At 39.9% G+C, this 16,332-nt stretch overlaps 1 protein-coding gene across 3 annotated transcripts in view; it reads right to left on the bottom strand.

Annotated features, from left to right (window-relative positions):
- Positions 1–4,299: 4,299 nt before the first annotated feature.
- The window catches only part of LOC136432854 (serine/threonine-protein kinase Nek9-like), a 59,480-nt gene continuing 47,447 nt past the window's right edge, over positions 4,300–16,332 (bottom strand). For all 3 annotated transcript variants that reach the window (XM_066424427.1, XM_066424430.1, XM_066424429.1), the window contains one exon: positions 4,300–9,668. In XM_066424427.1, the coding sequence (XP_066280524.1) occupies positions 9,462–9,668 (207 nt within the window). In that variant the 3' untranslated portion in view covers positions 4,300–9,461. The remainder of the gene's footprint in view (positions 9,669–16,332) is intronic.

Raw genomic sequence — 16,332 nt, 5'->3', positions numbered from 1 at the left:
CCTGGGTGCCAGCCTTTTTAGCTTACTTACGCTACCCAAGGCAGCGGAGCTTGGGTAGCGCAGCGGAGCTTGGGTAGCGTAAGTAAGCTAAAAAGGCTGGCACCCAGGCTAGGTTATCCCTTGACCAGGTGAAGCCGCACACAAACTTCCCAGACCGTGAGATAAAAGTACAAGTAACGCTACTCTCTATGAAGTATCAGCTCAATCATTCGCCGATTCATTTACAGTAGCATGTTGATGCGGGTGGATTGTCAACTTGTTGTAAAGAACTGGTCATCTGAGACCGACCTGACCCAGCGAGCCTGAGGATGCTTTTGTGTCTGACTGTCTGTTAATTATGAAAAGGACAGAGTGACGTGACTCTCTCTCCCAAATTAACTTTCTGACAGACGTAACTGCCAAGTAAGAATAACCGTTTTGCTATGTAGAGCACTCTCCATATACTAGTATTTACTAGTATTTGAATGGTGAAATGAAGTGAGGAGAAAGCTAACGTTGACTGGCTGATGGTCATCAGTTTATACACAAGGCCCGCATCTGGGTTTGACTAGTTACTATCACCTTGTGTGCCAAGACAAATTGCTGACAGATTTCCGTTCATGTTCACTTCTCAGAAGACGATAGTCGGGGTTTAGGAAAGGGACCGGCGACAGTGACGCAATCGCTCATGGACCAGCTAAACCACGGTTACACCATCGATTAAACCTCCTTAGTTACACATAGCCGAACTTGCCCCCGACTACTAGCCTACTGGCGGAGGGTCGAGAGCAGTCTGACCTATTTTAGGCATGTTCGGCGATGTGTAACCGGGGCCTAAAACTCACTGCAAACCTACCGCCCATTGAGTCCAGCTATGGATGACGTGTTACGGGACTGATGATGACGATGACTCACTCTAGACTCTAGAGACTGTCGGGGGTTGAAAATCAATGTTTTGAAAACGTCTCCCATCCCCTCGATCCAGTTGTTATAACTGATGGTATTCTACATTTCTATACAAACTCCAAACAAACAAACTGGCAGGTAGCTTGGCACACATGCTTAGGCGCATGGCATCCTGTCTGTCTGGAGAAAGCAACTGTTATCTTCCTCACGATCAGCGGTCGCCTCTCTGAGGATGTTCATGTTTTCAACTGCCTTTATTGACAGTTTCCTCCGGATCCGTGTGAACTTAACTGTTCCCACACTCCTCAAAATGTAGGCTGTTTTTGCCTCTAGATCTCCCCCACACGATTAGGGTCATGGTTTTCTTCAGCCCTAGCTCAGCCAACTTGGCCCTACAACATGTACAACTGCCGATTTGAGATTGTTAACAATCCAACTACATCTGCATATAGACTTAATTCTGATCTATCTAAAATATTACTAGTGGTCAAATACATGGTTGATGGAGTTAAATCCATCTAAGACAAAGGAAATGTGTTTCTCTTCCAAAAAGTTCCCTCCTAATCACCCTTCTCTCTTTCTTGGAGCATCTGAAGTTGAAACGGTCACATCTCATAGACATATTGGTACAATCCTAACATTTGATATGTCCTGGAATAATCATCTCAACTATGTATTTAGCAGTGTTTCTACTAGAATTAATGTGTTTAGAGGCCTTAAGTTTAGACTTCCCCGCCATGTGTTAGAAACAATTTACAAGTCATTTATTCGTCCTAGTCTTGAATATGCCGATGTAGTCTGGCACGGGTGCATCGCTGACCAATCTTCCCTTTTAGAAAGACTTCAATACGAATGCTCCCTCACCGTGTCAGGCGCAATTAAAGGCTCCTCCTATTCAAGGGTATGCCAGGAACTGGGATGGGAAACACTCTCCAGCAGACGACATATTCATCGTTTACTATTGTTCTATAAAATTGTGCATGGTCTAACACGGAAGTATCTAGTCGACTTGCTCCCCCCTGAAATTAGAATAACTACATCTTACAATTTAAGAAACAAGTTGAATTTGAGATCTCCAAGACATTCTACTAATAGAACCATAAATTCTTTTATACCTTATTGTGTAAATCATTGGAATAAATTAGATACTAGCGTTCGCAGTTTAAGGTATCCTTTGTTTCGTAATCATCTTATAAAAACAGTACGCCCCATTCGCCCTTCTTATTTCTCCTCCGGCCCCCGATACACCTGCGCCCTTCTTGCTCGGTTTCGCATTGGTACTTACAGCCTTAACTATTGTCTTCATAAACGAAATTTAGTGCTAAGTCCATCTTGTGACTGTGGGTACCAATCTGAAACCATCTTCCATTTTATATTTGAATGTCCTAAATATATACAACCCAGAACGAACTTTCTTGACAAGCTAACAAATTTAATTGGCAACTCGTTTGACTTACATGCTATATCCGACAGTACCAAACTTTCCCTTGTACTTAGAGGATCATCCTCATTAACTACTGACTGCAATTTAAATATTATGCTACTTACACAAATATATATCCAACAGACCCAACGCTTCTAGCTCTATTGGACAGAGAATCTCCGTGCAAAAGATATAGAAGTCAACTATCTTATTTACTTCAGTATTTACTGGATTGAATTAATGATTTCTTGGGTGTGGGTGGGGGGACGTAGGCACACTTTAGGTTTTTGTTGTATATATATGTGTGTATATATATGTATATAGATCTAACGTTATATCTATAAGTTTGTATTTCTGTTAAGTGGCGCTGGCAAAATAAGTTTTATAACTTGAGTGCAGCGCCACTTTGTCTTTGTTATATATCTTTGAATTAAAAAAAAAACTGCCGATTGTGGTATGTTGTTGGTCTTTTCGGCTATTTCTATAAGTACAATTATGCTTTTTAGGAAAGACAGTCCCTTTCTTCACCATTCTCATGGAATCACCGAAAGTTCCACCTCATCAAATAGATACAACGATGCATGGAAAAGACGAAGTTAATTACACTTATCCTTATCAAGAAATCTAACGGTCATGGAAGTAGGTGGCGGACCCCAGTTGCGGAGATCACAATAGGCGACAAAAACTGCTGACGACGCGGAAGTTGTACAAGCACAAAGCATGACAATTAGGCGTAGCCTACGGGCACTATTGCCGTCATCTCCACTCTTTCAAGAACATTGGAGACGCTCTTGTCAGCTGTTCCCACTCATTAGCGGATGTGCGCTGACAGGGAAAACTATTCTGGTTCGCCTCATCACACTGGTACTCACGGAAATGAGGATGATGGGGGACGAAAGCTGACGCTCATTTGGACTAATGACGCTGGATGAGACGTACAGCTTCCACTGTCACGTACCTTGAACTATGTGATTATCTCGGACCAATGACTGATTTCGTGAGTCCGGAGACAACGGTTTACGGTTGGTGTGGCAGGAAACTTGAATCGGCGCAGTCCCTGGTGCTGATGGCCCTTCCATAACCAGCTATAGCTAGATTTCGTGTAATTCTCGTATGCCGTGCCACAGCTACCACTGATGAAAGAATGTAAGGATGCTGTGTTCCTTTGATATGTTATTATGTAAAAGTCATCAAAAGAAACAGCAGTTTCATCACACGGTTTTGCATTATTTCAACCAGTTTCTATGTTACCTGGTAGTGCAATCATAGTCTACATGATTGATCATTAAAAAGTTTCATGTTTCTCATAAAACATTCAGGATCAGGGGGCAACAAATGATGGAAAATTTCTTGCACATTGTTCCCATCAAATGTGATTGTATCGAATATACTGTGTTTTTACCTTATTGCAAATTAAAGACCATAACAAGTATGGTGGGTGATATGACAGCCAAGGTATGGATGGCGGTTTAGTACAAACATTTTATGAAACTCATTCACTTGCCGTAACTCACTAACTTGAACAACTGTGTGTGATATCTCTTGGACAACAGATCATTCTGGGATAATTTCTAGTCAAAAGTTCATTTGAGTAGTCAATGAACAGAACTAACTAGGGACATACTACAGCCCTTTTTGTATTAATACTATTATCAGCCAGCTTATGTATAATGTAGATTGTGCTTCCACATCACTCAGTCTCTGTGCTATAGCAATTAAAAGACGAAAACAAAATAATTGGTCCTAAAATGGCTTCTTATCAAAACAAAACAAAGCCTTGCCACCTTAACCTACAGTTGAACCCATGTAACTACAAAGGGACTGTTCACTATGCTGTCATGCCGGGGCTTGCATCTCTGAGGCAACATGAAGGTTATGACAAAAACATGAAGCAGTCAGTTAGAGCAACAGCCTCAAACACATGCCCCATAAAATCTGCTCAAGAAATTATTGCACACAGCGCAAAACATGAATGGATATATCAAACAAGATAATCATCTCAAATTTATCAATCTTTTGGTTAGAAATAGGCCTCATGAGAAGGTTTATGTTCCTGCACATACATTGATGTATTCCTTGGCCTTGAGAAGTAAGAATGCAGAGGAGTGTGTTCATAACTAACAGAGAAATGTTTAGTGAATGGCCCCTTTAACAGATGTTATTTTCCACATACATGTAATCTACAGAGACATCCATACTGATGGTTATATCCACAGGGCTAGATAGGCGAGGGATGATGTAGAATTAGAATTACATGCTGACAATGTGAGCTGCAGTCTAATCTGTCAAACCAGCTTCATAACACGAGATATACAATCATGAGTTCCCAACACAACATTTCACCTTTACAGATGAACTAGGCACATGCAGTCTCAGTAAGTTTTCTCAATGTTCAGAATGATCATAACTAACATCATGTTGGATTTAACCATAGCCAAACAACAAACTTCATGGTTGGTATACTTATACATAACATCACTGATTACACAACAAGGTGCAGTCTTGCATACTGAGTAGGACTGCGCAGAGGTGACAATAGCATTTCTCTATAGATAGAAATTTGTTTCATATAATGGCATAATTGCAGCCTATCTCATGAATTACTGGCAATGTCAATACAATATTTACAACACAAGCAGATAACTTTTACTTTGATGGCTTATACAACTATATTACATAACATAACATAAGCATTTGTAAACTACAGCTATATTCACACTTTCCCATTAACAAAATATTTCATCCAACATACACACATGCTATAGCCTTCTACAAACTACTTAGGCCACACCATTTGACACACAAGGAAAAAGGACAAAACACAATCATATGGTTGTTAGCCTGGAATCCAGGCTATATGGTTGTGACTTGGAGTCATTGACAGTCTTACTGTGTGATTTTATGTTGTATGAGAACCAAGAAGCAGTACCAGTTTCTTATGATTCACTAGCTACATGTTGACAGCTAGATGAGTTTCAAAGGTACAACTGCTGTTCCCTGACTGTGCTTATCACAATAAAAGCTTAAGTTTGTTGTTAGAAAAAGATATGTCAGATTTTTAAGGTAGCCAAATTCACTCTACTCTCATCAGTCCTACAAAGACTCAGCCAGATCTGCTACTTAATGTCTATTTTTGCAGAGAGGGAAGTTTTAAAATGTGTAACGTTACATCAAAATTTGTCACATACACGAGTGTCTTCAGAGGTCTCTATGCACGCTTCTGCTAATCTTAGTGGACTAAATAGTAGACTAATTGCAGCACTTTCAAGCTAAGAGCAGTATTGTGTGTATTGACTCATGGTGGGGGAGGTAAATGTGAAGCAGCCTAAGTGACCTTCAAAACAAATGAAACACCATTTAGAATACAATAATCTACCACATACATTTGCAACTGAAGAGTGCAGAGAACTCTTGACTCAAAGTGGGATCTATTTACAAGATTTCTGTAATTTCTCTTTCCAGGAACCTAACAGTGATGACAACTATTACTAAGCATAAGTGCACAATAATTGCATAGATTGGAAGTGCTTGGCCATTTCCTTAAAAGGCCAGAGTAATCAGATGCCGTGAACAGCACTATTGTGAACACTTTGACCAACATAATAACAGAAATAAGTACTAAGACTTAAAGGTGCTTTTGGGGAGGATGCAATCAGATGTACATTGTTTCCTTGTTGCATGTCCTAATATGCAAGCACATGTATGTATCTACTCTCGAACATCACACTTTGCATACTTGAATAATTGCAACACGTCAGAAGGAAAGTCGATGGGATGCTGTCTCGTTATCAACTACAGTGACACATTTATCACTATGACAAATAAACATACATGATAGCAGAATCCCTAGCATGTCTTACACAACACATTCAAGCTCTTGCTGTTGGGGTGCACTGGCCAGTGGAAAAGCAGCTAGAAGCTTGCATTAGTCAGGCTAGTAGAATGCCCAAAGTAAACTAATGTTGGAACTTCTGCCAAAGCCTCAACCAAATCAAGTTGGAAAAAATGGAATATCCAGTCCACTAATTACCTTCCTGTCATAGTAATCATCTTTCTTTAGAGAAGGACTCATCCTTAGATGAAGACAGGTCAGGCTGTTACCTAGCAACAACCTCCGGCTGTTCATGGCAGGAAGCTGTAATGACGTCCTCAGCACTGGATATGACAGGTTGGTCTGTAAAGGTTTAGAGGGCTCATCAGTGCTAATAATTGTTCCTTCTAACAAGCAGACCCCTCAAAACCAAAGTATGCTATGATTTAGAGATGAAAGAGTGGAAAAGTGAAGGATCACCAGTCCCTTGGTAATGGACTGCGTCTTGTTATAGATAGAAGGTATTAGGCTAATTCTGTTGCATGAAGGTTCAGGAGTTTCAATAGTTAACAATTGTGCCATTCACCAATCCAAACGCTCTACATCCCACCCTGTAGCTACACAACAGAAGATGTATGTTTAACTTTGAACTCAGTTTGCTAGGTGCTTTTTGTTCTGAAACACCAAAGTACAGTCACATGTATTTGTCAGAGGCATCTCTCTCATCTGTAGCCTACTGAAATTCCTCAAGCATTTGTGGCAAGTTTTGCTTGATCACCATTGTCAATGATACAATACTTATCGAAGCTGCTGGAATGGCAGATAAATTTCTCAGTATTTTGCGGTACACCAAATAGAGCACACAAAGGCTCAAATCAACCTCCTTGCTCAAATGTAGAAAAACAGATTTGCCATCATCATTACCAAATCTCCTGGCATTGTAGCTGATGTATTCAGTCCACATGGCAGCTGGTGGTGACATAGACATCACAATAGCACAGGCCCGTCAGTGCAGCACTTGAGCCACACACACACATGGGCTCTTGTTAGACAAATTGGGATGAGCACACTTTTGAAATATAAGCCCAGATTTGGAGGAAAATCCTCCTACCAACGTAATGAAGCTAATTCCCTTAAATCAGTATTTACAGGGTTGACAAAATAATGTTACATTAGGACCTTTTTCTGTGAGATGAACAATTCAAAAATGTTGTATGCATACTAGGGTTATACTTTTGACACCTGAGGGTTTGGCACCAGCGGTGTCTGTGGGCTGGAAAAGGAATTTTCTGTCATAACATTTGGCCTTTGCTTCAACAGGTTTGTCAGGCTGTTTCCTCAAGCATGAAATAGACCTGCTGTTACGTACAGCACAAATCAGGTTTGTCCCCATTCAGGGTCAAATCTGTTTCATAAGGCTTGAATTCAGGGTCTTCAAAACCATAATCATCTGTACGTATTCAATAATTTGATACACCAGAGCCTGCCTTTGACCACTTAAGTCAACAGGAAAGCCTCAGGGTGACAGTGTATCCACCACCAACCAAATTATCTGCACTCTATAGACATCAAATGCTGCAAGAATAAACGGCTTCAGATCTGTTAAAACCAAGCACTTGCCGACAATCAAGTTATACTGTAGCATTTCTGTGAGAAGAAAGTAGTTTATCTGTAGTGGAAGGAAAAATCTTAATTTGGTTATACAAGTTTCCTCATAAACCTTTATCTAATTATCAACATGTGATTGAAATGAATCATACTTTTGAGTCATAGTTTCATACCATAAGTGAATCTGGTGAGAATGGGCTGATCTCATCCTGCCATATGCAGACGTTAGAGATGACAATAAATAAACCACCCGAGGTTGAGAAAACAATGGCTGTTATTATAGTCTGCCTCCCACCATAATGCACTGTTCCAATAGCATGAAATACAGCTTCACAGAGAAATAACAACTCTATTAAGTCCATCCCTGTAATCTTGTCCATATCTAATGGCTTGGCAATTTTCTCCCCAATATTGTGTTATATAACTCCTTATCCTTGAAAAAAAAATCAATAGGCTTCCTCTCAGGCCCCTTGGGTTCTGGTCTTGATTCTGGTATATAGATCTAGAGATTACTATTCCAAAGTGAAGTGGACAACAGATAGCCACTCAGCACCTCTCACAACTTCTGCATCATCTCTTTCCTGATCAAAATAAGTAATACTAGTAATCATTAACTATGGATGCCGGCCTTGAATTTGCAACCAGAGGGTACCCATTTGATGAAATCACTCTGGTCCGTTTAAATCACTGGCTAGATTGTCGAGTGCTGATGCTGATTGTGGAAAGTTCAGCAGCTGCTTACTGCAGAGTAATTGCTATAAGTAAACGTGTCCCCCATCACTTTCTTTTGTAGCAACTCACAATTTCCCCATCTTAGGTTTATTCCCCTTGCTAAAATCTTATGCATATTACAGGGCATAGCATACATGATTCATAGACCATTGGGACATCACTACCATCCCATTTCTAACCTGTGCTGTCTGGTCACCACAAGGTAATCTTGAAAGTGACCAGGGCCGTACATTTTATCTTCCGTCAAATCAGTGGAATTGCTAATTTTCACTTGTCTTATGATGTCTGCTATTACTCCACTCCATCTTCAAAATTAGGCTCATAAAATGACAAATACTTTGAACGTTCCATTTCATTCCATAAAACTCTTCTCTTTTCTCATTCTGACAAGATAAGATCAGAAAATAAATACTATAAAAGCTTTTATGGACACTTTGTTACATGAAACTCCAGGAGAGCAGAGGCTATCTTTTCCTGCCATCTTCCTCTGTACATATACATATACATCTTTTCTTAAACATTCCTGAAGGCTCATCTTACTCCAGTCTTGAAAGCACCAGGATGCATCAGGTTTTCATGGATTCTCTGACACAAGACAACAGGATTAAGTGGGCTTCCTTGATAGTGACCAGCCCCAGGTTCCAGTCAGATAACACACAGGCACGGTCCATTAACTCATGACCCTGTCAAGTCCCCTGGCACAACAGTAGCTGTCTGCCAAAAAACTGCATCTATTAACAAACAATACATTTTGAAATGTACTGGAAAAGAGTCAACAAAGTGTTCTTGGGAGCTCAGAAAACACGAATAGTTTTTAAATTGTGAAATGTTCTGTATGTTTTCTTAGGCTTAACAGTATAATGTTGAAATATTGAGAAAGTATTTTGTTGAGTTTGAGAAGTTATCTTCTAGAGATGAACAAGACCATTCACATGGTCCCTTGAGAAGTGTACACGGTGGGTTCACTATTGATTGTAAAACACACAAGGCTGAGCCGATGATTCACACAATCCGTGGACTGGTGATGTTGCCCGGAGCTGTGTGTGCCTGTGCAGGTGCAGGTGCTGTGACAGGTCTCCTGGCCGAGGGTACGGTAGCTGGGCGTGGCCTCCTCCCATCCCTGCTCCCTCCCGCCACCTCAGAACACTCCTCCTGCCACTGGTCAATCAGTGCCCAGATCTGGGAGTCCACCTCCGTATGGGCTTTACTCTGTTGAAATAAACACAGCAGTCAACACATCTTACCGGTTTAAGCATAATCAACTCTAGATCTCATCAGTTTCAGTTTTAATATCAACTAAGATCATTCAATAGATGTAAAGTATCCACTGACATATACTGCTAAGATTTAGTATACTGACTTGGTAGTGCATTAGCATCAACTTAGAGCCATTCATACACAGCCAAAGGTTTAACTGGTCCATTACTGACAGTTTCTTGATATTGAGCCATTAAAGAACTCATATTTCCCAGCCCATTAGTGTCCTTATCTTGCCATGAATCTCCTCTAGTTGCTAGATTCCTGCCACATTAGCACCCAGGTCAATCACACCTCCTGTCCTCATGGGCACATTAGACCATACATGTTTATTGCTGAAGTTGATGTACATTTATCATAAAAGCATTTCACATTTGTAGCTCATAACCTTCTACAGAAAAATTCTCATTGTCTTCTTTCTCTTCTTTGTTGTGTTTTTGCACTTGGCCAGACAAATTTAATAAACTGTGCAACAGAGTTTTTCTGTTCCATGTTAGCAGTAAAGGGTCAACAAAGTAATGAAAGTAGGGTGAAGCCATGTTGAAATACCCAATAATCTGTTGTAAACACATGAAAGATACATCGCTTGTGTTGTGGGGGAAAGAATTTGCAACTACTGTATGTCAAAAGGGGTGGATGACGAAATACATTCTATCTCCAACTGCCCCTTTCATTATCAGAAAAGAATTATTCAGAGAAGCCGCCAAAACTCACCACAATTTCCAAATGTTTACTGACAAAAAAAGAAAACTACTACCATGTTAACCTCAAAATCCATTCATTACAGGAAAAGTGGGAGACTTCATCTTCCACTGCTTCCAAAAAAGAAGTCAAACCCCAAAAGGGTAGCAGTTCACTGCTTTTGCCCTTTGGATACTGTCATTGCCACTGATAGACCTGCTTGGAGATTAAGAATATTCACTTGTTCCACTTGTCACCATTGTGAACTTGCAATGTCTGTGTACACTTTTTTTTTCTATGTACATTGTTCCATGTTGTAATTAGCCCTCGGGCAAGGCATTGCAAGAAAACTTATGTTATATACATCATCCCTCACTGTCCTGATATGTATTTTTCTTTAAAATTGTAAAAGAGGTGGACCTGTATAACTTTTATAATATATGCCAAAAACACTTATGCTAGTGAGTGAATGTGTGTGTTCTAGCTTTCCACAGTTTGGGGTAAAACCCTGTCTAGAGATAAGGACCTGTCACATTCACAACTGCAGATAAGATTGGATGGTGCTGCTTCACCTGAACCAATAAAACCTGTCCTAACGAACACGTACATATATGTACCAAGTCTACAGCAGGTGGCACTGTTTATGTTACTTACTACAATCAGGTGAGACTTCTGGACCAAATTCTACACAAGGCTTAGTTTACAGGGTATACAGCTGCAGGAACGTTCCACTGGTGATGTAAAATCTAAGGTTTGACCATCTAAGAACAACCACTGCTGCACCTGAACCCACACAACATTGATTTTATTACCTTAACGATTGACCTGGCAGTAAAACAGATGGTCCTGCAAGCTTGCACTTTGATAGATAGCTCATATAATACTTGAAGAAAGATGCCTTCATCCTCCCTAGTGCTGCATCTAGCACTTAACCTTCATCATTCTATCGGTGCCATATGGTGCAAAGTTTTAGTCATGTTAGGAAAGCTAACTTTCTACTTTGTTACAGGTAGTTTATATACCTAAGATGATGCACCTCCTTCAGAAAACTGCTGGAATCTGAACGTCCTGCCATCATGGAAGGCTGAGTTTTAGTAGCCTTGAGTACCAAGTATAATCTACTGAAACCTTCATTTTAATTGGTTATTGTTGAATCACTTTTTCAAAATAATAAGCTGTGAAACTTTGTCTCTGGGTAGGGATTTGTATCTGTCTGACATTGAAATCATAAGAGTCTAAGAAATAATTCATTCAACAAGAATGACTTTCATTAAGAAAAATGTGTAAAGAAACTCTTAAAAACAATATATTTTAGACTGTGCAAGATTATATCCAGACAACAATATGATGGATGCCCATAGTAAGAGGCCAAGGACGTCTTCCATCCTGCTAATCCTTACATATCCCACACAGTCTTACCAGACAATATCCCACAACCACATCCAGCTTGTGCTTACAGTACCAAAGGATTTCCAAATATGGATTTGAGAACATGGGCTGGCAAAAGTAGTGACGTTTGATGGATTGCTAGTATTTGGTTTTGTCAGGTTACAACCAACATAAAAGGTGTTTGTATTGATCCCATGAATAGTTTGCAGCTGGTGGTTTTCAGTTTACTGTATCATGCTGGCAGCAAAAGTTGATTAATGGTTAGAATGTGGTCTTCTTGAATGAAACAGGACTATCAGCTGAGAACCAGGATAAGACATGGCTATTCACTTTACAGGTTTGTACCACTGCAGCCCTGAATGAATCATTTCACACCAACAGGTAGCATCTGACACCCCGTTTATGTGTGGTGATGTTGTTGGAATAGTAATGACCTTGGAGGATTGACTGGTCGCTGTGAGAGGCGCCAGTGCTTTTGTGCCTGTTGTGGAGGCAGCAGGTGTGTCTGTGGTGATTAACAGTGTGGGAATTACATAACATCCTTCAGTAACAGTAGTGTTTCACAAGGGAGAGATTGTACTTCAAGGTACATAATGCATGTGCTCCCTCAGTTAAAGGCCTCTGTTGCCCTTTAAACTTCAAGCAGACTCAAGTGTGCTGAAAAGCGGAATTTGTTGACAGCTAACATCACTAATGCTTGGAAATTGTAGACTGAAATGTCTGAATGCCAGCAATTGCTAACCACAATAAGAAAATACTGTGGAATGCAGCATGGCTCAACATACATTCTGCTTCCAGTCATTATGGCAGAACCTAGTATGAACATTATGTCTCTATGTGAGAAGAATTAGTTTGTACAAAATGGTTTGAGTCTGTTCAGACCATGGAAAATTATCCTGGAAGACTGAAATATTCCAGAGGCATTCAGTCCTGGAATTATTATGTCCTAATTGTCTCCCACCAACAAAGACTGGACTGTGATCATCACTTAGGGGGCGGAGCCCACACAATGGCACAATAACTGACAGCTGGTTTCACAGAATGGCAAAAATCCCCTCATAGAACTGATAGGGGAAGCAACAGGTGTGTAGGAGGAAGGCAGCACTAATGGTAGAAAATGGTCCTGATTATATTGTTCTCAAATCTGTGGGATGAACAAGGTTGCTCTGGTACCATTATCTACTTTGATATCCTGGCAGATTTCAGATGTGGGAAAAGCAGACATACTTTCAAAGGCTTTGCATGATAGTATTTACTTAACTTCTCATCTAAGAGTGTACTTTTAGAAGCAGTAGACAGATCCATTTGATAGACAACCTGCTGGCGAGTGACAAAACTTGCACACGCTGTCAGTGAACAAGAGCGGCTGAAATTACTTGATAAAAATAGCCTAGTTATACATTTACTCTGTCTCACAGTCTTGGTAAGATTGGTAATTGAATATCTTAATCCCCCTACATTGATGCTTTTGCCAAAGTTTTGGTTTTGATTAATTGACTGCTGTTTTATTTATAGTGGTGTAGCCCTAAGCAGGTTACAGATTAAGTATCAGTCCAGTCAAAGATAGTAAGAAACAGGAAGCCTAAAATTGTCCACTACAGTATCTTTTAACCTTGTTACAGTAATTACTTTTAGTTTTTTTTCGCAAGTGGCTGCAAGCTATTGCAGATTAAATTTACTTTTCTATTATTTCCTATGATGTGGACAAGAAGGGGAAATCGAAGCTATATTCAGCAGAGCAGGAAATGTGACCGATGTGACAGAGAAACCTTGTGAAGCATGATTTACAGTAATCCTATGTGTGCATGTTAGACAAACTACAAAAAATATGAGGTCACTGAAATACTTTTTGTCAGCTGTATATAAATACTGAAATAACTACCGAAGTGAGTTATAATAGCTCTGCTCTTAGTTAGTTTTACTTCATACATGCCAGAAGACAGCAGTAAAGATTGCTTATTTACGGTTGAAGGAACAGCATGGGAATTGATGGTGAATTAGGTCGTATATAAAAGAATTTTCAACTGAGAGGCTCCTAGAGGCATTAGACTTGTTGGTGCCACCAGACTCTCTTAATAATTCTCTTAATTCCCTGTTTCTGTGCGTGAACATGTAAGATTTACAATTGCTGGAATATATCTAGCTAGACACTATGTCTCACAATGTCCTCCCAGGGTCTTTTGGCCTGAGGGATTTTCTTGTTTCTGCTGATAAAAGATGCCTTGATGTTTGTACTTCAACACTGCTATTTCTCCATGGTAATCTTCATTGTAAATATCTAATTCTCTTGTGTGCAATGAAACACTCTTTTAATCAGAGTCAGCTTTACAATCTTTTCCCATTTCTACAGTATCTCAAAACAAGCAATACACATCTGAAAAAGATACAGAACACCCTTTTATCATTCTACATTACTTGAACATTGATTGACCATGACATCACTCAATAAAGAGCTTGCTTTAAAAAAAACCCTCATGATATATCGGCAAGCTCTAGCATGGCAAAAGACACACTGTGATCGAAAAGAAAAGACCGATATGAGACAAAAACGAATAGAACATTTTTCATCCACAAAGCCGACATTTGTTTTGTCAGAATGTGAAGGACTAACACCTGGTCTTAGAGAAATCCCTTTTGAGCCCTGATAATGGCATTGGGGGGATTCTGAATGGCACAAATAAATGAGAGGAATGGAAGAGTAAATCCACTAAGCACTCATGAAATGGGGGGTTCTACCTTGGGAGACGATTCAAGTTTATCACTCTTCACAGCGGTAGAGCATTAAAATGCACATAAAGGTCTGTTCATTCCATAGAGTGAATCTACAGGCAATATCTGGGTCCCTGGACAATTCCAGATTGATATCTTGGTTATCAGGATCTCCTCATTAAATAAGTTTGTCACTACATGTAGTTGTGAAATAGTCCAAACAAGTGATAACAGCGAAAAACCACCTGCTGAACTTGATTGATGATGACTTCATTACCTTTTTTTCAAGACATGTGTAAAACTACATGCATTGTATGAATTCAAAATCATAATTGGTTTGGTGTCCCTTAACAGTTTGTTTTGGTTTTCATTTAGTAAGCTGAGCTTCAAAAGAATGATATGCAAGCAACTGTATTGGTGCTACCCTCAGAAAAGAATAAAAAAATGCAAGAAGGACCAGCGGTGTTTGGTACAATTTTTCTCCACTGGAATACTATTTCATACCAAGGAGGTTAAACCTCCTTGTTCATACTTTTCGTACTTCGACCAGATATTTTAGGTACATAGTATTACATTCTGCTAGTCCTTCATTCAAAGTCATTCTACAGTAGCTCGGCACTGCTGCTGGTACATGTGAATTTCCAAGTTGTTGAGCGTATCTGATTTAGGACTGCATTACAATGTACCATTGGATAACAAAGGGCCCTGTATGTAGCACATGTTAGTGTAAAACATTTCAACCAAAAGAATATGACATTTTGCACTTATATGGAAATCTCATTCTAACAACTGAAGACTAGGAACAGCTTTGGAAACTTATTACACAATGGAAAATCTTTTTTCTTTAGATTGTGACCTATAGTGCAGATAAATGTATTATGCAGATGAAGAGAAATCATCATCTTGCAGAGAAATGTTTTTGTCTCCCTTGGAATATTGAATTAGTTTTAGAACATTAATTCATTGCCTGTTCCTTCATGCTCCCAAACAAAACAGGAATGGGTATTGCATAACATCCACCAAGGAGGTTATAGAAAACCTCCTTGCATTCATGTATTCTAGAAACACAAATTTTGATGCACGATAAGGTTGTATCTCTAGCTGCATATCTCTGTTTCTCCTATCCGCAAGTAAAACATGCAATTTTCAACCCGTATGACTCAGGTGCCTGTAGAAGCCATAATAAGTGATAATTGTGTATCGATTGTGTCTCAGTAAATGCAGCATTAACAATTTTCTGTCTAACTGCATTTCAGAAACACATCAAAGGCCATCACAGGGAGGCTGGGATTGATTCTGCGATGACTGATAGACGGAGAGAACATTGGAGAAAGGAAAAGATGGGCTGAGGCAAGTATTACTACCTGGGAGCTGATGTAAGCCACAAGCAGCCATCTGTAACCCAGGCTCCCCATGTGTGCGTATCTATGGCATATGTAGGGAGGGAACCATTGTCTGCACGTCCTTGGGCAATGCTACAGCTTTTACTGAAGAAGAAGGAAAATCTGCAAGATTTATGGAGTTGTAATTGCATGGATTGTGTGGATGCTGTATTAGGGAAATGAGGGAGTGGCATTACAAAGGCACTAGCCCTGGGGGTGGAGGAATGTATGAACATGGGGCACAAAAGGCACACTCCCCGAACAATGGGATAGAATAGCCAACACGTGCCTTTAGTTGACAGATGGTTGGACAATATCCATCTCACAACTACACATACCAACTGAGCATACAATGGGCTTTGTGACAATAGGTCCACAGACAAAGACTGTAATTTGTGGCAGATAGTAGGGACCCACATGGACGAGTGGGGCCGGGAACTGGCCATATGTGGTGA

This window comes from Branchiostoma lanceolatum, chromosome 4, assembly GCF_035083965.1.
Source record: "Branchiostoma lanceolatum isolate klBraLanc5 chromosome 4, klBraLanc5.hap2, whole genome shotgun sequence".
Classification (NCBI taxonomy): Eukaryota; Metazoa; Chordata; class Leptocardii; order Amphioxiformes; family Branchiostomatidae; genus Branchiostoma; species Branchiostoma lanceolatum.
Note: the sequence above shows the minus strand (reverse complement) of the source record. Positions and strands in the feature narration are given on the sequence as shown.